Genomic DNA, 27,932 nt, shown 5'->3' with positions numbered 1-27,932 from the left:
CTGTGTTTAAATTATGTGTGACATAAACAGCTGTTTGATATTCATTTGTTTAGAAGCATAAATTTATCAAATTTTGTTTTTAATATTAAATGAAAGCAAAAATAAAAAGTAAAATAAATTTATAATAAATTTTTAAAAATTTTACATAAAATCATGGAAATTGATCCAGATATTGTGAAAGAATTCGAAGAACTTGAGGTGTCATCGAACAAGCCCAGTGAAGAAGAGTTAAAAAATTTTGATGAAGATTCTTTGCTGAAACCATTAAATGATATAAACAAAGCTACGCACCCAACTTATACAACTATACCAAAATTTTTTCATGCTCCTCCGTCACCTTCAAATTCCTTAAGACAAAGTTTACGCAAGGAGGCTCATTCACTGTTTTTGCAGAAGCGTTCCCAAGACTTACTGGACAATGAAGAATTGAATAGTTTGTGGACGATTTTGGAGAAAAATTGCACTCAAGTTACACCTTTGGGTCAACAGTTAATAGGCTATGACGATTACCTAAAAGTAATGAAAACGATTAGCCCGAAGAGTCGCAAATATTTAACTTCGCGCCTTTTTGCCAAATTGCAATGTCATTCTGGTTATCCTGGCAAAGTTGAACTCATTTCCATATTTAATTATACTATGCGGAAAGTTTGGTTAACGCAAGGTCGCATAGGTTTATCATTTTACGATGATGTCGGTCAGGGTTTCTTAAGAGAAATCGATATGGAGAACTATATTATTGACATTATACCAACTTTAGCACAAATTAGCAGTTGTGTTCAACCGTCATTTCAAAGTTTCTACGTGTGTACGGTGGTTAAGAAATTCTTTTTCTTTTTGGATCCTTTACATACTGGCCGTATACGTATACGCGATATATTGGCGTCGGGACTATTAACCGAATTATTAGAGCTGCGTGATGAAGAATCATCCAAGGAATCACATGAACACAATTGGTTTTCGATGCCATCAGTTTTAACGGTCTATGGTAATTATCTAAACCTCGATAAGGATCATAACGGTATGTTAAGTAAACAAGAGTTGGCCGATTATGGCTCGGGTACGTTAACCTCAGTATTTTTGGATCGTGTATTTGATGAATGTCGGACATTTGATGGTGAAATGGACTATAAAACCTTTTTGGATTTTGTATTGGCTTTAGATAATCGTGTAAGTCTCTCTTGCATTGGCATTGTCTTTATACTGAACAGAAATGGATTGTTGCTGCATATGAAACAAAATACCTTTAACCTACGCATTATATGTTTTGTTTAGCATGAACCGCAATCATTGCATTATTTATTCCGCATACTCGATGTCCAACATAAGGGCTATCTAACGGTACAAACATTACATTACTTTTTCAAAGGCATACAAGAGCAAATACGAGCCGTAAACGCTGAAGCGGTTAATTTTGAAGATTTAAAAGATGAAATTTTCGATATGGTTAAATCAAAAGATCCTTGCAAAATAACACTGCAGGATTTAATTAACTGGTAAGTCATGTTATTTTAATTTTTTTTTTTTTTTGTAGTGTTTTTTCATTTTAACATTATTCTAATGAGTGAGAAAAAGAAGGAAATTGTAAATAACTCTAAAACTTTTTAATGGCACGAAATAAGTTATAATTTTTTTTTTAATTTTTTCTGTAATAAATACCGTAGTTTTGTCGCTATGTACGTGAATACGTTTATATATATACCATCTTAGCATACTTAAGATACTGTAGCTGTGATTCACGGTGATATGTCTTAAAATCAAAACGAATATAAATACATGCAAATATATTTGTATATTCATGCACGGGGTTTCTGAGATATTGCCCTAGTTTACGTACATTACGTTTTTTTTTTTTTTTTTTTTTTATTTCTTTTTTACATATTATTCGTTATTTTACTTAACACATTTAAGGCACTTTGCATTAAAACATTTTCATTTGGCTTTCGTAACTTTCAACATCATTATCATTCACATTATTGTATGTATATGCATGTATATGTAAAAAAGGCCTGTTTTTAGCTAACATTGCACCGATACTGGTGCAAGAGCTTACATGCATAGATATATGGTATGCATCCAACTCTAGTGCTACTTATCATAACCTCGCTTTCTCTCTGCCTATGTTTTTTGAATGGTTTCTGCCTTCAACAAGCATACATTCAAATGACTTTTTCGTAACGATGTTCTTTAACTTAACACAAGCATATAACATTATAGTTACATTAAACTGTGCCGTTTTTCCTGATTTTCATTTTTTTTTATTATTATTATTATATCTCTTCTTTTCTCTTTCTCCCTTTTGCACTGTCTTTGCTATCACTGCCATTGATATCTATTTGTGTATGCAATTACTTTACGTTTATCTCACATTTTTTATCAGTCGTGCATATAAATTTAATTTCTACCGTTATTAATTAAAAAGGCAAAAAAGAAAAAAAAAAACATGTAGCAGGAATGGAAAAGAAAACTATTTGAGCTTTTTCAGCAGAAATACATTTTTTAACCATTTTTTTCTACATTTGCAGTCTGTGTTATTTTTGTTCCTATATATATATGTATATATATATATATATATATTACTTTTCTTCCATTTACCTTATTTTTGGTTTTTGTTTTCATTTTAGCGGTCAAGCGGAAACGGTTGTCTCAATATTAATTGAATTTCATAAATTCTGGGCGTACGAAAATCGCGAAGAAGGTTCATTTTGCCCTTTTTTTCTTTTCTTTTTTATCATTATTTCTTTTATTTTGTTTTCTCTTCCTCTTCCGTTTTTGATATAACCCCAACCAGGTGAACGTTTAACTGACGATCAAGAGCAAAAATGATTGTGTATTTGTGTCTTTGTGTGTGTGTGTGTGTGTGTGTGCGTGCATATTGTCTTTCCAACTGGCTGTACGCATATCCAATGTTCCTCTGCACACACTCTCTCTCTCTCTCTCTATATATATATGTACATATATATATATACACATATGTATGTGTATATGTGTACATATGTATAGATGAGTGTGAAGTTATTTAAGGAGCTTTTAGTTGAAATTAACTTAGAAATTTTTTTTTTTTTTTTTGTATATATATATGTAAATGAAAAAATAAACATTCTCTCCGTCCATAAATTTTGCATTGATTTCAAATATTCACTTGTCCGAAAGTATGATATACCTGTGCAACGTATGTTTTACAATAATTTTATTTATAAAATGATCATATATATCTAATAAAATAAAGAACAAAATATGTACAAACTATTGTAAGAATACTTGCGGCAATTTTTCTTTGGAATATAAGTTCAGCTCAAAATCGCTTAACAAGTATATCATAGAAGTCATATTGAAAAGGTCTGTTTTTTTTTTTTTGGAATTTTTTTTAAAGAGAAAAACCACTGTAAACGCCTAAAAAGTCAAAACACTATAGTGAAAAATGGTCCATCGTTAAATACGCTAAGCCAATTTGCTTAATACAATTATTCATAAGGGAAATGGTCCGACTTTAACCATTTTCGACAGTGTTTATCTTTAAATCAAAATACCCCGGTATACCAAATTTCATCAAAGTATCTCAAAAATGATCGCGTGTAGATGGAAACAAATGAAAGGAAGATGGGCAGACGGACAGACAAGCTTAAATCGATTCAGAAAGCGATTCTGATTTTAATTATGATATGATAAAAGGTAAGTCTATCGCAATTCCTTCTGGGGGTTGCTTGTACTATAAGTGGTACATGGGTCGGGATAGGGTCTTTCTGTAACAATATTTATGGGACGCAGCAAAATGTTACGGAATAATAATATTCGGAGTTAGTATAAAAATTTTCTAAATTCCTGCAGCCTTGTGATATCATTTTTTATTTTTATGGATTGGCTTTTCATTTCTTTTTCAGTTGAGACTCGTTTTCGAAATAATAAAACATTTATAAATTTCTTCTGTTTAAATAAATTACACCAGCACACCAAAAAGTGAGGATGTTTCTCCTCCAAATCGCGAAAAGCTCCACAATGGTGGACGCATTTCTTGGTGTCCGCAATATAACCTTGCACCATAAGTGATAGGTAGGACATAATAAGAAAAGCCAATGTGATTGTAATCTGATTATATTGGAAACGGGACAATGATTGGGAGTGTAAAGGTTATGGATTAAATTTCGTATCAAATGTTAATCATATTTTCGAACAAAGAGTGTAGCGAAGTATTTACATATCGCTCATTTGGTAAGGATGTCTCACTTTAAAAAATTTTCCAGAGATCTTATTAAATGTTATCAATGAAAATCATTTATACAATACCTACTCTTGGATGGTTTTCTCAGAAGCATTCTTTAAAGACTTAAGTTACGGAACTGGTGAAGCTCCATTTGCCTCTCATTCGTAACTGGAATGATCCCGCAGTGGCAAAAATGTTCGCACTTGTGAAATGTAAAACGTAAGGTTTAAGTAGATACGAAAAAGTGACATCTCTCACAGAACTTCACAGACTCTCACTTTAGAACGATTAGAGTTAAAAGATACGAAGCGCTGAACAATTGGCAAAAATTTGGCGGAAAATGGATTAACAAGTTAACGGATTAAAAATGTCGCGATGAAATTCGGTAATGGTAAAAGTATGTATAAGCAGAATCTATGTGGAGAGCAGGGTCAGCCAAGTTAGTCGAGTCAAAAATCAGTCGAAAAATGAGTTGATCGAGTCGAGTCGAAAGATATGAATTGCAATATTCGAACGAACAAGACCACAACGACGGTTTGTAAATATTAATTCCTCTAAATTATTTGTAAATATGATTATTATTATTATTATAAATTTAACCAGAGAATAAATTCTAAGACTAAAGTCCTAAAGCACTAGCATCAAAGACTTTCGGCTTTATTAAAAACTCTACCGCCCTTGAGATTTGAACCCACGACCATTGAGTTGCTAATCGGGACTCTTGCCTACTCGGCTACTCGGACGGATAATTTGTAAATATATTTCCAAATTTAGTAAATAAAATCTAAGCTTTCCTAAATATCACAATTCAGTGGTATGAACTTAACCCCAAAAGGACTTGAATGAATAAAGCAAAATTCTCACTGGATGGACTTACGCTACAATATGTATTCAACTACGTGTAAACAGGTGTAACGAAAGCATATTTTGACATTGAATTGCGTGATGGACGATGCGAATGCATTCAAGGCTTCGGGTTTGTTTATTATCTCAGTCATCTTCCTCCAATCACTCATCTTTCAGTTTATGGTTCGGCCCAATCTATAGATTTTATTACTATAACTTATCCACATCCTTGATCAGCATAAGATAGAGAATCGATTTAGCCGGCGCTATATCTATCAATCTCTATTGCGTCGCGATATGAAAAACTCGGATAGATGACTCAAATATCTTAAGTGTGCTTCGAGTAGGTTTTCGCTTGTCTTCACTGAATGCGAGAAGAACAACAGCATGCCTGACAAGACATGAAAAACTACATTTTCCCTTTCTACATACAAGTCTATGAAGCATTTGTAATATATCAAGAGATACATTAAGCAAATGCTTGTTAAATCCACTGCTAAAGCAGTGCACATTGACATTACTACAAGTTTATGTTTTTCGATAAGCGCAAGACTTTAATTTATAACTTGGCCACTATAGCCTATAGGCTTGCTATTAACACTGTTAACGCTTAGCGAATTCTCTACTATTAGGAGTACTGTACTGATAAACTAACATAGCAGGATTGGAAAACCGAGTTTAAAATAGTCAGTCAGTCTTATACTAGACGCCAGATTCAACAGATAAGGCTACTGATTCCCGACACGCCTGGTGGTACAGGGTATATTAACTTTGTGCAGACACATGTAACACCTAGAAGATCTTAAGAGAGAACTACCTTTCATTATACCAATCGCTTCCGAATGATTTTCTGAATCGATCAAAGTTTATCTGTCCATATATTTTTGTGTTAAAGCTACAGGTCGCAATTTTAGAGATATTTTAATGAAATGATTCGGATCAATCCACTTTCTAGACCATTTTTCATATAAGGAATTTTCAAAATAAGAAAAAATTGAAATTTTCAAAATTTTTCAACAAAAGTCATGCTAGTAATTTGGACAAATCTGAAGCTAGATAGGTCAATTTTTTGGACCCCAATTTATATAAGGTTTCTCCTATATAGTAAGTAGTCTTTAGAAAAAAATTTAATTTTTAATATTTTATAATGAAAATCTGTCCACACCAGTCATTTACCAAATTATAAATGTTTAGTGTATTTGGGTCACATGAGTCTCTTTTTTAGACCGCAACATATCATGAAAAGCAAGGACTTACATGAAGAGAAAGTCCAATTTAAAATTTTTTATGACGGAAACTAAAATGCAGTTACATTTTTGGGAAGTAAATTGAGTTTGCTAAATTTCGATCATGTCATGTGATAATTTGGGAGTCCTCCAATATGCGGGCTTCCATGAAAAAAACGCCTTTGCATAAAAAAAGTGTAATTTTTAATATATTACAGCAAATAGCTGCATTAGACAAAGGAGTTCGTGTAGGGTATATACCGGTCGGTCTTGCTCGAGTACTCTGCTCTTACTGGTTACTATTTATTAATTAATCGAAGAGAGGTATTTAAACCGATATAAAAAATGCTTTACTATGGAGTAAGTAGACTTTAATATCAGATGAGGCGGAATGGAAAGCATATGAAAGGACTTCGCTCGCCATTCATTCATTCTGCGGATATCACTACGTTGTAACGATTGCACTAGACTGAGTCGTGCCTGATATGGTGTAACACGTTTATAATTTAAGCTTACCTTCTATATAATATAGATAGTTATTGCTTGAATTTCATTGCCTTCATATTTAGTACACCTGCAGTTTCTCAGGTATGACGGAGATAACCATCCAATAATCATTTTGGCTTCATTTAGTTTTTCAACATAATTAATGCTTCAGACTGTTTAATTTTGCTTTTATTTCAATTTTTTACTTCTCTTTTATTTATTCATTTTTATGCCTATCATTGAAGGATGAGGCGTATATTCATTTTGTCAAAAAGCTTGCAATGCCCAGAAGGAAGCACCAGAACTCCCATAAAGTGTATGTGTTCTTGATTGGCATCACATTTTAAAACAATTTACATATGTCCGTCTGTGTGTCTGTCCGTCTCCGTGATGTCTGTTGTAAAGATTCTTCGGGCCGCAAAGTCTAATTTCAAATAAATTTCAAATTTTGCAGAAACATTGGAAGTTCTCATGCTCAGTATGGTATTGAACAAGGACCAAATTGATTGAAGGACAAGCCTACAGTGTTATGTAAACTGAGAACACCTCTGCTTTTCAAAAGGAAGAAAACATTGGTTTTTCCTCTTTACTCACATACTACACTGGATAAATCTATAAAAATTTGAAAATATATTCCATGAAAGACGCTTTTGTACAAAAATGGGGAAAGTTGACCACGCCTACCCAATATTATAATGTATCAAAAGTTAATTTTATTTCCAATACCTTTATAAGAAGCAGAGATTAGCTTCAAAAACTCTATAAAGTATATAAATTCATGGCCAATTTCAAGCTTGAAATGTAGCAAAACATGTCCGCCTATTCGTCTGTCCGTCTGTCTACGTGCGCAACTCTGTGGTATTTGGGCTAAACTTTCTCTCTTTCGAGTAAATATATCGCGTATCGCCCATAAATTTGCAAAAGAATTTAGAGATGATTTAAACTTTTGCAAGGACACGCCTACAAGTACATAGAAAAAAATCAGTCATACTCACTGCATATTATAGACCATGAAAATGTAGTTCTTTTACTTTTGTTTTGTTTGTTCTTTTAGAATAACGATGATGATGGGTATAAAAGATTCCGTTACGACCGAATATAATTTTCTTAGTTGTTTATTATTGTGTTGTCATTCTTAGTCGTAGGTTTTTCTCAACCGTTGATAACTATTGCCATCATTCAAGTGGTGTATTGCATTTTTAATTAAATTACGTTTAATGCATTATTAATTACACAATTATGAATATTGAAAACATGAGTAGGCACTCGTGCATTATGCACTGCAAAACTATAAGTCTGCACATGTTAAATTATGCATATATATATATATATGCATATATATATCTTCTCTCACTCTTCACTCTCTTTATATGCATTATATTCTGACCCCGTTTGTTGTATAGCTATCACAAGTGTCATTTTATTTTTAGCTGATACGATTTCATTAAGTTTTATTACAAGTTGTGGCTTTTTTTGTTCAAGTTTATTTAATTATTTATTTTTTTATTTCAAGCTTTTTACCTTCATTCGGTTTTTAATATTTATACAATTTTTTCCTGCGCTTGGTCAATAAACTTTATATAAATTGAACAATCGAGTTTGTTTTTTTTTTTTTTTGTTTTTGTTTTTAATTCAAAGTTGTAGTCCTTTGTATTCAAAAACGCTTTCAATTCATGATAAAAAATGTTTACTCCCCATGTTGTTTTTTTTTTAGATAAAAAAAGAACCCTTTTTTCAATGATCATCTGATGATGAAAAAAATTTGTTTTTTTTTTTTCGTTTTAATCAAAATTGATTCTATAGTTCTTTAAAAAAAATATGATGTCAAGCAGTTACGTTAGCAATGGGTTAAATAGAATTTTTACTGCAAATTACTTTAAATTACATTATAAATTTTTTTTTTGTTTTTGTTTTTATTTTAAATAAATATTGCACTACGTTGCTCTTCTGGTCCGATTAATGTCAGTTTTTTCCATATATCGACCAATCGCAGGACAAATAATGCAAACAATTTATGTAAATAAAAGTTAGAGGAAGAAGAAGAAGAAAAGAGAGAGAAAAAAAAATTATATTTTGGACAAAACACGTACACGTTTGACATGAGGGTCGTTTAAACTTCTATCCTGGATCAAGTATTTCTGACCTAAGATATACGCGCTCTCTTTTCTCAAGGCACGTCATAATAGGATTTTTTATAAAACCACATGTACGGTTTACGGCCGCATTTATGATCATGGAAAATGAAAAGATTCGATAAAAGAATGCATATGTGTCTGCAAAGCTTTTCTGTGGGCATGACGGACGATTTCCCTCTTTGCACATAAGCAAAATTCCAAAAATTTTTGTTAAAAAAATGAAGTTGCGTTCAGTTTACGCTCCACTGCGCGCCCTTGCGCTGACCAATTTGTATTTCATTTTCAATACCGACCTCCGCGCAGACTCTTTCAATGTTTCTACCAAAGTTGAAGTTGATATCTTCATTTTTGCGATCAAGAGAGTGCCAACAACACACACTACACAGATCCACGGACGGACAGACAAGCCAAAATCAACTCAGAACTTCACGCTGATCAAAAACATATATATTTTATAGCGTCTCTGAAGGTTTCTTTTGGGTGTTACGTGCATTATCTTACAGTAGTGGGTATAAAAATAACTCAGTTTCCTACTTAAACCAAATATTGTGTAAATTCTGGGGCACACCTTATTATATCCAGCATTTATTAGGATAGTCTAAAAAGGCCGTATGTCTAAGCATACCTAAAACTGTTTAAAAAACTTTGTATTCATGTATTTTATCTTATGATAATCTTTCTTTCTCGCTTTTCTGTATTCAATATCCATTGGTTTGGCATGAGTGTTATAAACGGCGAAGTGTTTGAACGAAGCGAAACGCTTCTAAAGACAGACTACGTATAAAAGTTAATCAAGTCAAGGATATGATGATGAAGCTACGCTGAGGTTGCGTTTCTTTAGCATTGCTCTTGCATTTGCACTCCGGCACCTTGTATACCACCTTCTCTTTCTCTTATGGTTTATGAATGCAGTTAATTTGCAGCAATACAAACAAATCCTTTGTTGAATAGCGTAAGCCTTTTAATAATAGCCGTAGCAAATATTGATCGAAGAAAGAAGAAATAAAAGAGAAATGACATTCATTTGTGGGTAATGAAGCCTTGAGTATACTAAAGCTTTTTAAGACACGTTGTTCGCTTGCGATCAAAAATAATTAACGATACTCCTGACAGATTAATCTGAAATGTTTTTTATGAAAGAAAAGCAACAAACAACGGAATTGCTAATCCTTTGGAAAACGTAACCGAACAAATAATCTTCAAGGAATACAAATAGAGAAAAAAAAAAAAGTCAGGCATCATTATTATTTACCGAATCAAACAGAGTTATTTTAAATGGTTTATCGGAAAGGTATAAAGGCATAAATAATGATGTTCAAAGTACAAGAACAACTTGGGAAGAAAGGTGTTTAAGCAGAAATACTGTTTGAAAACATATTCGCAGAGTCACAGAGTCTTTAATGATTATTTTATTAATTGACCCGATTTAAGACATTATTCGTAGGGCGATATGTAGTCTTCGCCACTATTGTTGATGCCATTCATTTGACTTTCGTATATAGCGTGATAGTAAAACAGCTGTCACTTGGTCACGTTTAACGATGTCATGATGTTTTACATATATTTCGTTTGAAATCAATACTCATTGTACATTTGTACGTCATTCTACGAAGTTATTAAGTGATTTGTTAGATAAACAGTTTTTTAATTTAGAGGAAATTTCTCAGATGTAAGACTCTTTTGTGATTAGGTCCTCTAATAGATCAAATAGAAGAAAAATCTGTCCGATGCACGGATAGGGATTTACCGATTGGCGAAAGTACTTAACCCCAATTGTGACACGTGCTTTTATAACGAACCATACCATGATGTATCTCTCAATCTGTTATGAAAATCATGGATTGATCGAAACACAATCGTTATAAGGATTGATATATTTTCAATTCCAAATTATATATATATATAAAAAATTCAGGAAACAAGAAGAAATTTACTTTTGTTGCAATTCCTGCATAAACTTTTATTAAATTCATGATTTGATAAAGAAATTATTAAATGTAAAAATATTGCAGTCACTTACTGTAGCGTTCGTCGGTTTACAATCCGTCAATGTACTTCCCTTCCAAATTTCGTTCCTCGATTGAGTTCTTCTTACTCAATGTAAGTAATGGCGGCTTTTTAAGTGTGAGACCGTGAATCGTATTGCGGTGTTGTGGTTTAGGTTAAGGTTTACGGTTAAGGTTTACAGTACAAATTTCTTAGTAGTATAGCGTGGTATGGTTTGGTATGAAAGGCATGGTTATCACTTGCTTCGAATGAGATTAAAACTTTAGAAGAGTAGAGAGCTAACCGACATTACGAAGTCAGATTTGCTTTAGTTATTCTCTTCTTTTGGTCTGCGACAAGAACGGACGTGTTGTGAGACAGTACAACAAACATCTTGAATAAAACCATAAATTATAATCGTAGTAAGACGAGACGGCTTAGACTAGTAGTGGAGATAGTTGAGATTAATTGTAAGTCATAATAATTGCAGACCGAATAAAGGATAAGGAAGTCAATAAGGTTAAGTGCCTCTTTTCTTTGATGTGTGTAGTAAGTTAAATTACGGTCCCACAACAAACAGGACAACGAGAATAAATTGAACATGCGAAAGGGAACAAAAATGTAAATGTCTCCGCCCATAAGACATTTGAATAAAGAGAAGGCGTTTATTAATAAATGCCTTTTCTGCAGTTATGTGTTCCAAGAAAACGAGTTTCTTGTAAGGACTTCTGGGCGGCCTTTGAGAAAAGTCCATTCGCAATTGGGGTAAAAATATACAAATCCATGAACTTTTACATGCAACAATAACACACGTATTGGGAAAAAGATTAATTTTGATATGACGACAAGTCCAAATTTGCAAACACCTGTTCTTTTTTTTTAAGGTTGATTGTTAACTTAAAGCAAAACAAAACAAAAAGAGTTTTTTCAAAATGCATTATGAAGCAATCGAAAAACTTGTGTTCAAAGTTTAAAAGAGCGTCAAAGGTTTATCGTGTTAAGATTGGAGTTAAAGAAAAGAAAGGAATTCGATGGAGAGAGATAGAGATAGATAGACAGATAGATAGATAGATAGATAGATAGAAAGTTAGATAGATAGACAGATTGAGAGAGAGAGAGAGAGAGAGAGAGAGAGAGAGAGAGAGAGAGAGAGTATACAATAGCGTGAGTAACTTATAGAGAAATTATCCAACAAATACTTGAAAGAGAAATAGAACGAGTCTATAGAACAAAGCTGGAACAATATGTTACCTGAGACTGACGGGGAAATGATTATTAATAATACAGGCGAGGCATGATGCTCGCAAAATACTGTTATTGTGGATTTCATACAGAGACGTATATAAGTGAAATGGTTCTCCAATAAGCTGTGAACCATTTTGAAAAACCCAAGTTAAGCGTCTGAATGATTCTCTAACCGCACTACGCGGATATAAACCATTTGGGAAAATCTTTTTATATATCATGACTAGCTGCCAAAAGATGCGCTTCAAACTGATATGAATATTTGTTTGTTTGTTTGTTTTTTTTTTTGAGTTTTTAATGAGTAAAATAAAAGCATAAAATATCTTATTGTTTGGCGAATGCAAGAACCACAATGCAATAACAATCTGCTTAATACCCAACAGTCTTTCAAATGGAAAAGTCACTTAACTTTTACGAAATGCAAATCTTCCCAAATGACTAGAAGTAGAAAATTGTAAAGTTTCCTAAATAGGAGAACAAAAAATGATCAGCAGAAACAGCAGTAATAGTAAGTAAGAGTAACAGTAACATCATGAATAATATGAAGTTTTCTATGCAATATTTCGTGATACAAGGGAGGAAGCATATAAAATGAATTTGAATTTTTCATGTTGAGAAACATACATTGTTACATAGGGAGAGAGAGAGAGAGAGAGAGCGCGAGGGAGAGAGAGAGGGAAAGCGATAAAAGCAATGTGGTGTTTCCGGCGGAATAGTACTCGAAAAGTATTCATAAATTTTTCAAAAGTAAACTTATTTTTAGCTTAAAACGAATAACAAGTACCTCTCATTAGCATTACTATGTAACAGTTAAAGATTCTTGCTTTGTAGTTTTCATATTTTCAATAAACAATTTTCTGTCATTATCTGTCATTAGTATTATAGTTTTCGGTTACTTCTGAGCTCTTAATAAAAACAAAGAAAAATTTGAAGTCAACCTCTTGTTGACATTTGTTGTTGTTGTAGTTGAATGTATGAGCAATCATCTAAATATTTTATTCGTTTACCTTTATGTAACGTAATAAATAAAAATCAAAAAATGCGTTAGACAGACCGACTGACTGATTATGTAAAACTTTTTACCCCGATCTCGCCAAACTTTATTCTGTTTGTATTTGAAATTTCTAACTGACTGTTGTATACTCTGAAGCTCATTATCGTAATGACCGGTTTGCATATAATCTACATCTTAACCTCATCTGTATATATGTATATATACCGACGCACATACATAGATAGATACATTTACAAATGCATAGCATATTCTTGCACTTGCTGAACGATAAAGTTTGCTACTTTGGCAAAATGAAAAATGGCCAACATTGTGAAACGTTTACGGTATTCATTGAAATAATGGAACATTTTTGGATGGGTGAATGTGCCGATGAGTGTACGTACACCATCAACCAACCAACAATACGTGCTATTTGATAAATTTGTTACGGTATATGCTGTGCATGTGCATGCGAACTTCCAGACTACTGGGAGAAATACATGTATATACATATATATATATATATATATATACCAAGATACAAAGATATAAACAAAGACCGAAACATACTCCCAAGCTTTCTCACGTTTTTCCTATGTTTCTGACGGTTTCGGTGTGAGAGCGTGTTATAGTGGATTTTTAACGGTGAAAGCTGAAATGTGGTCAGATGCATGCAGTATGGCACACGCCTACCTATACATATATATATATATGCATGCATGCATACAAACACTTATATACGTCCGACATCAAACAGTAACCACTATTACACGTGAGCAAGTTGACTACCTGCCAAGCATATTGACTGGTTGACTAACGGCATGTTTTAGCCATAACACTTTACTGTGGTCAAAAAAAAAAAAAAAAAAAAAAAAAAAAAGGTATGAACAAAAAAAAAGAAAAAAACAAAAAGAAGCACAATGCACATGCCACCAGGTACATATGTCCGTACACACGTGCCCTCCGTAAACTTACAAACGCATACACGTACAAATACAAACACACTTAAAGTTAAACTCGTTGAAATTTTCATATACAATATTTTCTCCACTTTTGCATCACTTCTACGCTCTCACATCTACATGCGTGTTTTTTTGTTTACCCTTCTCTTCTTCGTCTTTCTATCGTTAACTACACGTTCAACACAATTCAAAGTAACGGATATAAAATGCAACAAATATGTATTGTTATGAAGTGCAGTTATGTTCTATATACGTTCGAGTTTATCCTCCCTCTCTATCATCGTGCCAACTTTCTAGATTTCATTTACAAAAAAAAAAAAAAAAGAAAAGAAAAACGCTCCTCTTTCTCATTACATTACGAAATACGGGCATCAGGAAATTGTTTTTTTTCTTATTGTTGCTTTTTCTTATTGTTTGCCTTATGTTGATATTGCATTTTGTATATAGTTTTCTGTTTTATTCTGTTTAGTGTTTTGCGTGTGTGTGTGTGTGTGTATGTGTGTACTTTTTTTTGGTATTGCAATCGTTTTTCTGTTTTTGCATTATTTTACAGTTTTATTGTAGATTTTTACGAGTCTTGTTTACATATAAAGACTACACCGCAAATTGTTTGCGGTTGCATAACTTTTTATTACTGTGGTTTCATCCGCTCGAACTCGAACAATACATACAATAATTGTTCTTGTTGTTATTGCTGCTATTGCTGCCTGTGTATACATACCTTTTTATCAATTATTTGTTGTCTAATACTTGACAGGAAATGATTTTAATTTTCTATTTGTTTTATAATTTGTTCTGATTATACGTTTGTCAAAGTTTTTTTTATTTACTTTTCTCTCTCAATTCGCATAACACTGCCCTACTCGGCCGGCCTATCGCTAATGATGATCAGAGAAATTGAAATATGTCATCATAATAAAGGCCTTTTTTTTTTTTTTTGCGTGTTGTGCTGTGTTTGTCAGATACTCCTATGGAGTTTCTATAAAGTGGAGGCCTTTAAATACGAATTTTCAGATCCGCAAGCCCATAATTTACATTGAGGTCGAATTTTAAAGTTTTCAATAGTTAACGAAATATCTTTGGCCTCTTCGGTGCAGTGAATCAAGTCAAGACGATGTTTATTGAATACGGAACCAGAAGTTGATTAAGGCGAATAGGACGGTTATGCTGAGAAATCTTCGATGAAACAATGTCATATGAAATGTGGCTTTATCGCGATGCAAAAACCATAAGTGGTCTTCTCATAGTTGCAACAAAAAGCTTTTCGCAAATAACGGAAATCTCGCAAATATTAAATAATTTTCCCTTCTTCTCACTCGTAGTTCAAGCATTTCAATTCATTTTTCTTATAAAACTTTTCCTTTTAACTTTTTTATTTAATGTAAGAATGATTCCCGATAATTACATACATATATATATATATATAAATATATATATACGGTATGTAAATGTGAAACCGAAAATGGCTCCTAGATGACTCTAAAATTGTATGTAGAAGACATATATACGTGAATATGTGTTTTCTGGCAATAGATAAGGAATAGAAAAATTTCGGTTTCATATGTACATACCGGGCATGGGCTATTTTTTACACGAAGTCAATGTTTCCCGTACTATGTTGTATGTATGTAAAGTAGTAAAGTACGATGAATATATTTAAATTATTAGAATACACTATTTGACGTTGCTGACTTCCGTTAGCACACCCTCTTTCAAGTTATTCATTTAATGCTTTTATATAGCAATTTTTGTGATAATCTAAAATGTATTATTTTAGGTTTAAATTTGTAAGGCTTTCTTCACCGCCTTCTCTCTCTTAATTCAGCTAAACGAAAAGTTCTACCCATTTGTTCTTGTTTTACATTTTCACCTCCCAAATGTATTTAATTAAATTTTCGGCTCTTCATTATCAGCTCATAGAGAAGATTTAAATATAAAACAATAAAAAGAATAAACAAAAATATAAAATTGTAATGTTATTGTAAACGTTTCATGTTTATGCCGCATTAACACAATTCCCTTACTCTCTCTCTCTCACACACACACACATCCATACACAAACTCGCGCGCATACCGAGAGATTTAATAGGGGTGTTGAGTCTAAAATTTCACAATCCTGTACACACACACACACACACACACAAATATAACAATAGATTTAAAAATTATAGAAAAACAAAATGTAATGCAGTTGGATTTGTTTGTTATTATTATTGTTGTGGTTGTTACGATTGCTGCCAACACATGAAAGCGGAAATTGTAAATTTTATGTGGTAAACAATAAATATTGCTTGTAGTTAGATAGGGAGAGAGTAGGGGAAAGGGAGAGAGAGACAGACACGGATTTTTTTTCGTTAATTTTGCCTTTAATTTTTTTTTTTTTTTTTGTTCTATTTCTCTCGTTTGTTAGTTAAGTGTTATTTTAAATACCTGCTGCCAACAAATTTCGAAAATATTGCTGTAATATATAGAACTGTAATATATACAACTGTAAACTGTAAATTGAAATAAATTTAATGAACAATTAAAACTAACTCATGATCAATACATAACCCACATACATACAAGTTTAATATTTCATTTATAGTTTTTTAAAAAATAAAAAAATGAAAAAAGAAAGTTTGTGTTCGTCTCATTTGAACACTTTGCACTAATTATAACATACATAAAATGTGATTTTTCTTCTTCTTCTAAAGTGTATGGCAACTCGGCAACACATAAGCATATGAGATAAGAAATTTCGTTCGTTGCTAACATAGTACAATAAATAACTCAATAATACTTTCTAAAGATATTATTAAAATCATTTAATTAACACTTAGTATGCACTTCCGGAATTTTCTGCAAGTAAACATGAGCCATTCTCCGAGCCATTGTAGTATAGCAATAAGTAAAAACATGTTTTAATACAATTGTTTCCCTTTTTTCCTATCACAAATTCAATAAATGATATCGGTTGTAGAGTATCTGGGGACGAGATCATAAGTGTCGTCAGCATATCTTCTTCTCCTTTATCTATCTAAAAAAAATCTAGTCTTCCAAAAGATACGTAATATTTCTCTTTCCCAGCAAATCTACAGAAAGATTAGTTAATAGTAGATATTTCTTGGCCAGGCATGAGTAAAGAACTTAATAGCCAGACTATTAAATGAGTTGACTAGACTAAACTGGTACATATAGACGTTTCTTATCGGAAAAAGATGGCATACTTTTAGGCGAAAGTTAATAGCCTTTTTTTAAAACATAAGTTAAAGCATACGCATAGATTATTCTTCTTTGTCTGTCTATAAAAAATGTAGTCTTCCAAAAAGTATATAATATTTCTCACTCACTCACACCAAGTCCACAGGAAGATTAGTTAATAGCAGGTATTTCTTGGCCAAGCATAATTAAGCAACTTAATGTTCAGGCTAGTAAATATAACGTTTCCCATCAGAAAAAGATGGCATAGTTTTAGACGTAAGTTTATAGTCTTTTTTTAAAACATAAGTCCAAGCGTTACCAAAAATGTATATAGGTTAGCATATGGTCTGTTAATTCGAAATACATTTGTTGTTTTAATTATTAGCAAAAATTTATACTAGCTTTAAAGCATGTATTATAAGTGTAATTCGAAGTATTCAAAACGAATATACGACGACGAACGAGTGTTAATAAATGCTATGTACTCAAAACATACTTGATATGTTCACTTATTCTAACATTTTGGACATACATAGGTTAGGTCGTTCGGTGTCTACCAAAGTGTAAACAAATGGATGACAACAAACAGCGCTTATAACATGGCATGTTATTGTGTTTTAAACTAAATAAAAAACAAGAGAAAAATGCAGGTCAAGCGACGGAAGTGATTAAATTGGCTTGGGATGGAAATGCAGTAAGTTATGAAGTAGATAGAAAGTGATTTGCGAGATTTTGTACAAAAAATTTTCGTCGACGTGGGTGAGCTCTCTAAAGCCGCGCGAAAAGTTTTGGATGACGAAATTCAAAGCATGGTAGACGAAAATTTACCACAAATTCAAAAGGGGTTTGTTAGTTAGGAATCAGGGAACAAAGCAATTTTATTTCCCCTGCTTTCAATGGGAAATATTCAGAAAGAAGAAAAATGGCTTCCTCGTGAACGAATCGAAGCGAAAGAAAATTATGGAGTTGCAATTTAAGAAAGTCTTCTCATTCTGGGCTAGGAAATGAATTCAATTGCGGCTTATTCTCAAGGTCTGATTAGCACTTGTTGAGATCGATGCAGTCATACCGGCAGTTTTCCAAAGTTGAAGATTTGTGAACACGGCTCGATGAGTAGTTCGCCTCGAAGTCACGAAGCTTGCTCTCTGGCGGTATTTGTAAGCAAGCCGATGAAAGGCAAAATACCATAGATAAAATTGGCGAATTTGTTTCTTATATAGCTTTGTAACAAGCGTATTTTAAATCAACTTGACTTCTATCAAAACGTACACAGAATTTATTGACACACCTATTACTTTCAATTGCTTAATCTAAAGTCTGCTGATATGCCTTTTGGCAAAAACCTATTCCTTTTTTGTGTGGAAGCGTACATTTTAAACCTTATTTGTGAAATGTAACATTTTTAACATACCTTTAATCGCTTGAAGGTAAAATTGTATGCAGTATTTTTGAAGCATATTTTTAAACGTTACGCGTAAAATGAAAAAGTTAGTATACTTTTAGTTGTACTTGACGTAAAATCTGCTGTGATTGCTTTTCACCTTGCGGCAAAAAAAAAAATATATATATAAAAAAAAAATAACAAAAATAAAAAATAAATAAATAAAAAATAAATGAAAACAAAACATCAAATAAATTGGTGTAGAGAGTTTAACGGAAACCGTAACTACGAGTTAAACTAAAGGAAATAAAATGTCTGAAGTTAGGTGGGTTAGAGGAAACAAAAAAAGAAAGCAAAAAAAAAAAAATGAAAGCAAATTTCTCTGAAATTCCCCCCAATTTTTTTTTTTTTTTTTGGGATTGCGCTTAAACGGAAGTTGTAAAGCTGCCATTTTGTTCGTTTAGTTTCAAAAAAAAAAAAAAAACAACAAGTAGAAAATAAAGCAATGTTGTTTTTTTGTTGTCGTTTTTTCTATTCGTATAAACGTACGTTGCTCGCACTTAGATTTGAGAATTTTTGATTATTTTGCTTCTTTTTTTTTCTTTTTTCTTTAGCGGATAAACAACAACAACAGTCATATTTGTTTAATGTTTTTTTTTTTTTTTTTTTTTTTTTTTTTTTTTTTTGTAAAAAAGCTAAGAGAGAAGACAATTCAATGCCTTACTAGCGCCTGCCTTTTGTGTATTCCTTTCGTCGGTGCAGTCCTTAGGGAAGGAGCTACAAGACAAGAATTTATTTTCTAATTTATTATTTTACTTTGATATAAAAAAAAATAGAAAACATTTTTTGTTGTTACTGTTTTTTTTTTTTCTAACACAATCTCAATCTTCAATTTTATATCTCACCAGCGAAATTTATTAAGCATTTTTAGCTGTTATTGCTTACTTGTTCGCTGTTTCGTTGCCTTTGTTGTCGTTGTTGTCTTCTCTCGACGTTGTACGTGGATCTTCAACGGAAAGAGGCTCATGAAATTGTAATCGAAACATTAGTAAAGTTTTCTGCTCTTTTCTTTATGTTGACTAAAAAAACAACAACAAAAATAAACAAAAAAGAAGAAAGACAGCAAACAAATAAAAGAAAAGCATAAATGAACAAATATCGTTGTATTTTGTGTCTTGTGTAGCATTTTTACTTGTCTTCTGTCCTTTCTTTTTATGCAAAAAGAAAAAAAAAAAGAAAAAAAGGCGACTTTTGTTTCGTACATAGCAAATAATTCATGAAGCATGGTTTGCAAATTTCTTAGCGTATCTGAGTGTGACATAAATAAATTTGTTACAATTTTCTGTGTATTTACATTTTTATTTTCTTTTGCAATCGTTTGCCAGCAATTTTCTATTGTCTGTTTTTAGTGGGAGAGAACCAGAAATAATAACAACCCATAAAACTCTGATAAAACTAAGTGGCAACACAGAAATACATTTACTATGCAAATTTATTGGTCCCCCCTTAACACAAAACAAAAAACTTTTCTTTGTTTTTTTCCCCTTTCATTGTAAATGACTGATAATTGTTTTATTGTTCGCTGTTCGCACATTTAAGAAGATATTTTTTGAAATTAAATAAGATTTGAAAAGTAAATGCATTTAAAAAGGAAAAGTAAGATATTTCTTACGATAAAATAATAAATTAAATATTCAAAGGTAAATAATGTCTTCTCGTTAAGAGATCTCTCGTTATAAAAATTGTGTTTTCTTTTTTTTTTAAAGCTTTCCGATCTTCCACTAACTAATGACCAGTAAAAGATTTATACGTGTAACAGCGATATGTTCATCGCATAGTGCGACTTTTTTTTTGTTTGTCTGTCGGAATATGTCAGCCCTTTTCAAATCGTGTGATCTTTGTACTCGTCACCAATAGTTTCTAATAATTTCGAATAGTAGCGCTACGGAAACCAGGATCTATAAAGCATTTATACCATTTCATCATTGTGAAATTTTGGTTTGATTTAGTTAGAGATAATTGTTCGGAGATATCTCGCTGACCCTTTAAAGTGTATAGTTTTAGGATAGTGTGTATGCTTATCTACTATTATCTATTAGTAAATTTCAAAAAGTTGCCCTAACAAGAAAGATTTGAACGGATTTTCTATTATTCGACTGTGGGCGTACTCACTGCCCTTCTATCGAAATACAAATATTCCTTGTTGCAGCTTATGAGTAATAATAAAAAAACTATCCACCTTTCTATGCTTCTGAGAAGATAGATGTTTTTACTTTATGCCATAGTGTGAGCATATTCATTGACTGATCGGACCGATTTCGCTATCAGACTTCCCAATGTTCATGCCAAATTTTAAGGCGATGTCGTCATATTTGCGGCCAAGAGATTGTTTAACATAAATATTAGGTAGATGTGCAACTGGATAGACGAGTTTGACTAGATCGATTCAGAAGAGCATATATGCTTCTGAGCTCGGCAAGCGTCTTCATAAAGCGAATGTACCCTCGGTTTACCAGTGATGGATATAAGAAAAACATCGATATGCTAGGGTAGCGTTCAACTAATTCTGTCACTCTTCAAAGAGATTGTATTGATGAATAGAGCTGAAATTTCCAAAAAAAAAAAATCTTTTTCTAGTTTTGCCTGAAGACTTTTGCAGTTACGAACCGATGTGTGCAATGAACTTATTGTAACTTGGGCAAAGAAACTTTAATATTTTGCTCACGTATAATATCTCACATTATAATTCCGCTTAAAAGTAAATATCAGAGTCTTTACAACGTACAATGTATGTGATCGATGGAAAAGTTTGTTTGTTGCTGTTTGTTCGCCACTTCAATAAATATAACCTATGACTGTAGTGGTCATTTCGCAGAATTGGCTCAAATTCATTAAAAAAAATTATTCGAATAATTTATTATAATTACTGTTAAATTAGTTTAATTGAAAAGATGCTTAATTAAAATCAATTATCGATTACGTTAATACAGTTTGAGTTGAGTCAACGTGTAATTAAAATCCATTTCAAATTATTAGGAAAGTCAGTTAATAATTGCACTGATATTATAGAACATTTCGAGAAACACTCGTCCACTCCACAAACTTTAGCTCGCCAGTCTTTTCAAGTGATTTGGTTTAAAATTTTTTTTTTTTTTTTAAGTGAGAAATCCTGATTTGTCCCTGGCTCCTCAGAGCGCCCAAACTTACATAAAGTTCAAAGCTAAGCGACGATGATGAAAAACTAAGCAGTGAGATGAAAGGACTGAGGTTTTTCTCTAAACCCGGTACGTACGCAAGCGTAGTTTCTTTTTCTGCCGAAACGAATTGTTGACAGTAAACTAAGCTAAGCCTGACTATGGATATGAAAAGCTTGTTCGCTGCACCGCGGATTGGTTTTTAATACCTTTTTCATTAAAAATTCAACTCATATCGTTCTTTAGTAACCAAACTATTCTTCACTTTTAGCTAATTAAATCTGTCTGTCCGTCTGTCCTGTTTAATTTTATCCATGTGTGAGTCGCATATTTTCGAGAGAAAATTTCATGCGCTGATAGGTTTGGGCACAGGCAACGACCCTATTGTAAATTGGATCGCATAGGATCATTTTTGCGATCACAACCTGCACAATGAGGTGTTTTGAAAAGGATGTTATGTGGAGAAAATTTCCCATTTTTAATATGAAATTCAACGAAAAATACTAACTTGCGTTACTAAATGAGAACAAGAAACTTACTTGGGACTCCACACATAAAATTGCGAAATTATCTTTCGGATCGTTGCTAATGTAAAGATTGTCGGGACAACTACGCCTTTTTATGGTAAGTAATTATGATATTATAGGGTCACTTACCGTACCTAGGAGTAGGAGAAGACTTATGCTAGGCGAAGTAATGCGATATATTTAATAGCTGGCTTTGCTTAATTGCAGCGTTTGCATAAATGTTACGATAGTTTAAATTCTCCAAATTCTATTAAATATGTAACACGAAACCGCGTTATAAGCTTCGTTATAAGCTATATAGAAAGCAAAGTTTTAAATTATAACCTAAAACGAAGTGCAGTTATATATGCTCAGCAGCACTAAAACTCGATTGCAATAAGAACTCGATTTACATGCACCAGCAATTAAATAATTGTATAATTACCGGAATAATGGATTTTATTACAATGCGGCAACACAATAAACAACAATCACATAAACATATAATCAACAATTATAAGAGGGTTAGAGGGTTATCATATAACAAGCTGTTACAAGCAGTAATATTGTGAAAAAAAAAAGAAAAAAAAAGAAAAAAGAAAGCAACAAAACAAATCAATCTCCTCTAACCACAAGTAACCAACTAACCGATTAAATGACTTAACTAGCTGTAACAGTCAAAATAATTCAATCAACTAAAAAAAAAGGAAAAAAAAATAAGCGCAAACCCCACACACACACTCACACACACAAAATTGTAAATGCATTCGTATTGTGTGAATGTGAATGAAAAGTAATATTGGCTTCACAAAACTAAAACCTTCACTAAGGCTATAAAGGTTTTATATATATATATATATATATATATATATATATATATATATATATATATGCGTGTGTATAACATAGTCTGATAATTGGTTGACTGGTCATTGGCAAATGAACAACTGTATCAGATGACTCTATACAATTACGAAACTTTTTGCACATAAACACACACTTACATATATACATACAAGTATATATAATATGTATGTCAATATCTTGTCAAGCTGCTATACGGTTGTGAGAATTGTATTGTCGAATTGTCGAATTGCCTTTAATTGTTCATGTTCATTTGCCTGAATATTTGAATGGCTATTTCACAGGCGCCCTCTTCGTTTCACTTTATCGCATCTTATTCAATCCACTGCAATGCCACAAGTACTTGAGTTAAATTAAAAAAAAAAGCAAAAAAAAAGGGGTAAAAAGAGCCCCACACACACAACACAAAATAAACAAAAACAACATTAAATTGACAATTTCACTATTGACAACCGAACAGCTACGACGACATGATCGTCATTAATGCACAAAAGCTATACACAACGTATTGCTCACTGACTGACTGACTGACTGACTGACTGACTGACTGACTGACTGACTTACTCACTAACTGTTGGTTTCATTGAGGACATACAAACGTACATACAAACAAAAAACGAATATATCTATGTATTCAAGAACGCATTGTATATGAGCAAAAAAAAAAAGAAAAAAAACCGGATAAATAAATAAATAAAATGGAAAAAATCCTCAGCTTGTTGGTAAATCTTGCGGATAAGTTCAAGTGCTTTTACAAAAACATCAATAGCTTAATAAAAAAAAAGAAAAAAAAAAAAAATGAAAAAGCGTTGTCGTTATTGCCGTTTGCGTTGCTTGTTATCTCGTATTTATGCTATTGCTTATGTTCGTTTTCGAGTTATTACTACTACTACGAAGCCAAACATTCTCGGTAATTTTATAGTATCTGTTAACAGGAGCTTAATGCTTTTGGTATTATGGTCAATTATGTGCTAACAATAACTTTTTCATCTCGCTTTACTGTTGCTGCTGTTGCCGTTGTTGTCCATTATGATTGGCATTCTTATCATTTAGTGACTTCCAAATCGTAATTTCAGTAAGTATTGCTTAAAAGCCAAACTATGTAAAAAAAAAAAAAAAAAAAAAAATGTGATTATGATATAAAAATTAATTCAAATTCTTCAATAGCCTCATATAACACTCCCACTCGCATAGTAATTTCAATTATTTTGGATATAAGTTTTTTTTTTTGTCAACTTGCAAGCAGTTGTCGTAAAAGAATAGGTTGCACATCTACTATTTTTATATATATTGCTCAATGTTGACCGCTACTTCTATCATCTCTTACAAATAATGTGCATTCCGTGCGGAAAGACAAGTTAATCTGTTAATTGGTATCCGATCATAACGATCGATAGAAGTCCCGTTGGTAGGGGGAAATGCCGGCTAATAACAGCTGGGACGGTAGGACATTCCAGATTAAAGTTGCATACGTTTCTAAGAAAGTTTTATTATATAGGTCCGAAGTTCTTTACCCTAGAAACTTACGATATCATGAATTTTGGAATGTCGAGCCGATTTTTTACTCCAATTGTATTAATTATTGTTAGTAGCATTCCATAGTGATGATTTCATTCGTACACTACCCATCGCTCCAAATAAGGCCTGCCATGGACGATTAGCTTCATCGTCAACGATAATGTTGCCTTTAACTGTTATCGTGATTGTTTCGGCTTTGGATATGATAACACATGCATTGTTCCACACTTGTAAGGATTTAGGAGCATTACGCTTTGAATTCAGCAAGACAAGTAAAGCTATTCGCAAGAGGAGCTACTGTTAACTTTAAGATTCTTGGGACTTTGAAAAGATCTTGTTGTGCACGCCTTAGGGTAATAATTGGTACAGTTGCAATTAGCTTAGCGATAGCATTTTCACATTCCAGCACACAAAAGTGCTCTACATACACTACCTCTTGAAAAACGACAGAGTCATACTCATACATCTAATAACTTCAAAAAGATGTAAGCTTTTGGTAAGGTAGAAAGCTCATCGAAATGAGATATGGAAATATGATGCTATTAGTTGTATCGATCCATTTGTGAAAACTGCAAACCCACTTCAAAACATGTATGACACGACTAGATGCTTAAGTGCACTATATCAAGCTCAAATTATGAATAAATGCAGCTTTATTCGCCTGTTTCTCCTCATTGTGACCATTTCTGGAATACTTGCGGTCAGAGAGATTTAGATAGAAACTTAGCTTGTTGCCAGCTTGAAACTTTATCCTATGACTTTTTGTTTCTATTGTCCCATGACAAAAGGAGTTTTTTTTCTTCTCCTTTACCTTAGGATCATAGCGCTGTATTTTTATTAAATAGAATTGAACTGTTAACTAATTAAGTTTTTATTCACGTGTTGACTCAGCAGTATTTTTTCTTACTGCTTTCATGCATTCATGTTAATTCTTCAAGACTCTCTATATTTAATTCAAGAAAACCTTAAATTTTCCTTCTCTTAAGCTGTAAAATGTCTCAGAAAAAAACTTCTCAGCTACATTTGAGAGGTTGACAATTACTTACTATTTCAAATTTTTACCTACGTTTTCAGCAATTGACTATAAATTCTTTGATGGCTTACATTCATTAGAGGGTGGCCTTCAGAATTCTTAACTCAAGAATTCTCATATTTAGCACAAGTTCGACCTTACATTACCAAGTCATATCGATGAGAAGATTCTGCTCTCTATAGCGGGAACGAAGTATTTTTTGGTCATTGTTTCCACAATCAATATAAAATCATTTACGCGAGAGTTAAAATGCCATCCTTTCAGCATTTGAACAAAATCGTAAAATGTGATGAAAATTTCTTTAGGTTCCCAGAGAGCATGTTCCACTTATGCCACTTAAAAGCATACGGGAAAAAAGCAAAAAAATATAAAACAAAGACAACATATATATATCCGTCATCTTCATTCTACAAAAGATTTGAAAAAGGGGACAAACTCTCCGAGTGGGCGTGGCTGATTTTCTTATTTTTGTAAAATAGCGAAATTTTATCGTGCGTCTGGTTTACTCTATGTGTATTTAACAAACTACCGAGAAAGTAAAGATGTTCTCAGTTGATCTTACACTACATGCTTGGCCTTCATTCGAATCAACTTGCAATGAAGAACATCCAATGTTTCTGCCGAATTTGAAGACGAAACGTTTACTTTTGCGGCCATTTGCCATTAACGGACAGAAGGACATGCTTACAACGATTAAAAATTTGATGTTAACTGAGTATGTATATACCGTATATAGGCAACTTGAAGCTTATTGTCAGGTAGATAAAGTTAAGATAACATAATTAAATAAAATCTTAAAGCAAATCTTATATAACCGAACAATAGATAAAAAAAAAAAAAAACACAGAAAAAGAGAAAAAAAAAAATTCAAATGTAAATCATATTTTTTGGATAGAAAGCATATAAAAATATTCGAAGTAGAAAAATCCTTTTCCATTAGCTAACTCTTAAGAGACTTTCCCATTCAAGCAATTATTTCAAAGCATTTTATCGTAAGCCTAAACAAAACAAGGCAACAAACATATGCAATAAAAAATTTTCTTTAACACCTGCTTAGAGTCATATAAAGCAACTATGCAAGTGAATATGTGTGCACAAGAAAACTGGGTATATGTGCTCTCGTATATTTGATAATTTTTCTTTTTGACTTACATCAAAATGGGTCAAAAGTTATGTCACACATATGTCAAGTGACTGTAAGACGTGCTAAGCCTAAAGCATCACCAAGAACACTATCAGCCAAAAAGAAAGTTTACTTTTTTGTGCCAAAGCAACATATGCATGACGTCTTTAGAAAAAAAGAAATGTGATGAAGAAAGGTGATGAAGATTTAAGTACTTGAAGTGCGAGTTTTTTTTTTTCATATACATGCACAAATATATATATATATATATATATATATATATATATATATAGAGAGAGATAGAGAGAGAGAGAGAGAAAGATATAAAAATGGCCTCAATTTCATTTACATCGCACTTATCCATCTTATCGCTTTTTCCTTTCTATCTTTCTTTGGCTGATATATAAAATAATATTGCGAAAAGTAAAAGAATAAAAATAGGTGGGAGTGAGTTTTTACCATATTTTTGGAAAAGTTTTTTGTTTATTTGTTAATTTGTTTAGATCTTGAAGGTGCTCTCCGTTGTTTAAATAGATTTTAAATTTGCTTAAGATGAATCAGCTTTAGATACGAGATTGTTTTTTTCACCTTTACCGTCAAATCATCCTATACTTGCTTTAGGGCGTGTCGCAGGTTTATAGTTTAAAAAAAAGAGGTTCCCAAGGAGGAAGTGGGAGAGATTGTAGCGACAGCTAAGAATTGGAGATCCTTTTGCCAATCGAATATTTACTATTTTTGCGCCCGAGCGACGGTCGTAATTAAAGTACCGAATGGAGCACTGGGAATAATAGTGTTACACAAATTGTCTCCTTCCATCTGTTCCGGTTAACAATGCGTAAAGGGCGCATTATGCTGTTGACTGGCGTAGAGTTTTATCGTATCTTCTCATTGACAGGTTCGATTGAGATTATTCCCAACATCCCAAATATGGGGCAAGAAATTGAATTCTGGAAAATATCGGAGACTTGTATAAATTTAATTGAACGCCAAAAATTTCGAACTTTTTCTGCGGCAGAAATCGAAATTTTCTTCAGTTGGGTCGTACTAACAAT

General features: G+C 32.4%; 2 protein-coding genes and 1 long non-coding RNA gene across 6 annotated transcripts in view; 2 read left to right on the top strand and 1 right to left on the bottom strand.

Moving 5' to 3' along the window:
* Positions 1 to 27,932, bottom strand: part of LOC119638212 — a 324,089-nt gene that overhangs the window by 91,830 nt on the left and 204,327 nt on the right. The gene's annotated exons all lie outside the window — the stretch shown is intronic.
* LOC119638219 overlaps positions 1 to 27,932 on the top strand; it is a 230,363-nt gene that overhangs the window by 184,520 nt on the left and 17,911 nt on the right. The gene's annotated exons all lie outside the window — the stretch shown is intronic.
* LOC119638213 (serine/threonine-protein phosphatase 2A regulatory subunit B'' subunit gamma-like) lies at positions 35 to 3,257 on the top strand. Of its 2 annotated transcripts, XM_038034884.1 has the most exons (4): positions 35 to 1,167; positions 1,273 to 1,493; positions 2,622 to 2,695; positions 2,789 to 3,257. In XM_038034884.1, the coding sequence occupies exons 1-4, from the start codon at positions 154 to 156 to the stop codon at positions 2,821 to 2,823; spliced, it is 1,344 nt and encodes a 447-aa protein (XP_037890812.1). In that variant the 5' UTR covers positions 35 to 153; the 3' UTR covers positions 2,824 to 3,257. The 2 variants fall into 2 exon arrangements, with proteins under 2 accessions (XP_037890812.1, XP_037890811.1); XM_038034883.1 differs by having other exon boundaries at positions 2,622 to 3,257.

Source organism: Glossina fuscipes, unplaced genomic scaffold (assembly GCF_014805625.2).
Source record: "Glossina fuscipes isolate IAEA_lab_2018 unplaced genomic scaffold, Yale_Gfus_2 85, whole genome shotgun sequence".
Classification (NCBI taxonomy): domain Eukaryota; kingdom Metazoa; phylum Arthropoda; class Insecta; order Diptera; family Glossinidae; genus Glossina; species Glossina fuscipes.
This window is presented reverse-complemented; position numbering and strand designations above follow the sequence as displayed.

What these genes read in the sequence shown, in the direction of transcription:
- LOC119638213 (XM_038034883.1), top strand. Translation starts at nt 154, where the DNA reads ATGGAAATTGATCCAGATATTGTGAAAGAATTCGAAGAACTTGAGGTG. An exon ending in TATTGGCTTTAGATAATCGT is followed by an intron (nt 1,168 to 1,272) that starts GTAAGTCTCTCT and finishes TGTTTTGTTTAG; the next exon opens with CATGAACCGCAATCATTGCA. An exon ending in CTGCAGGATTTAATTAACTG is followed by an intron (nt 1,494 to 2,621) that starts GTAAGTCATGTT and finishes TTTTCATTTTAG; the next exon opens with CGGTCAAGCGGAAACGGTTG.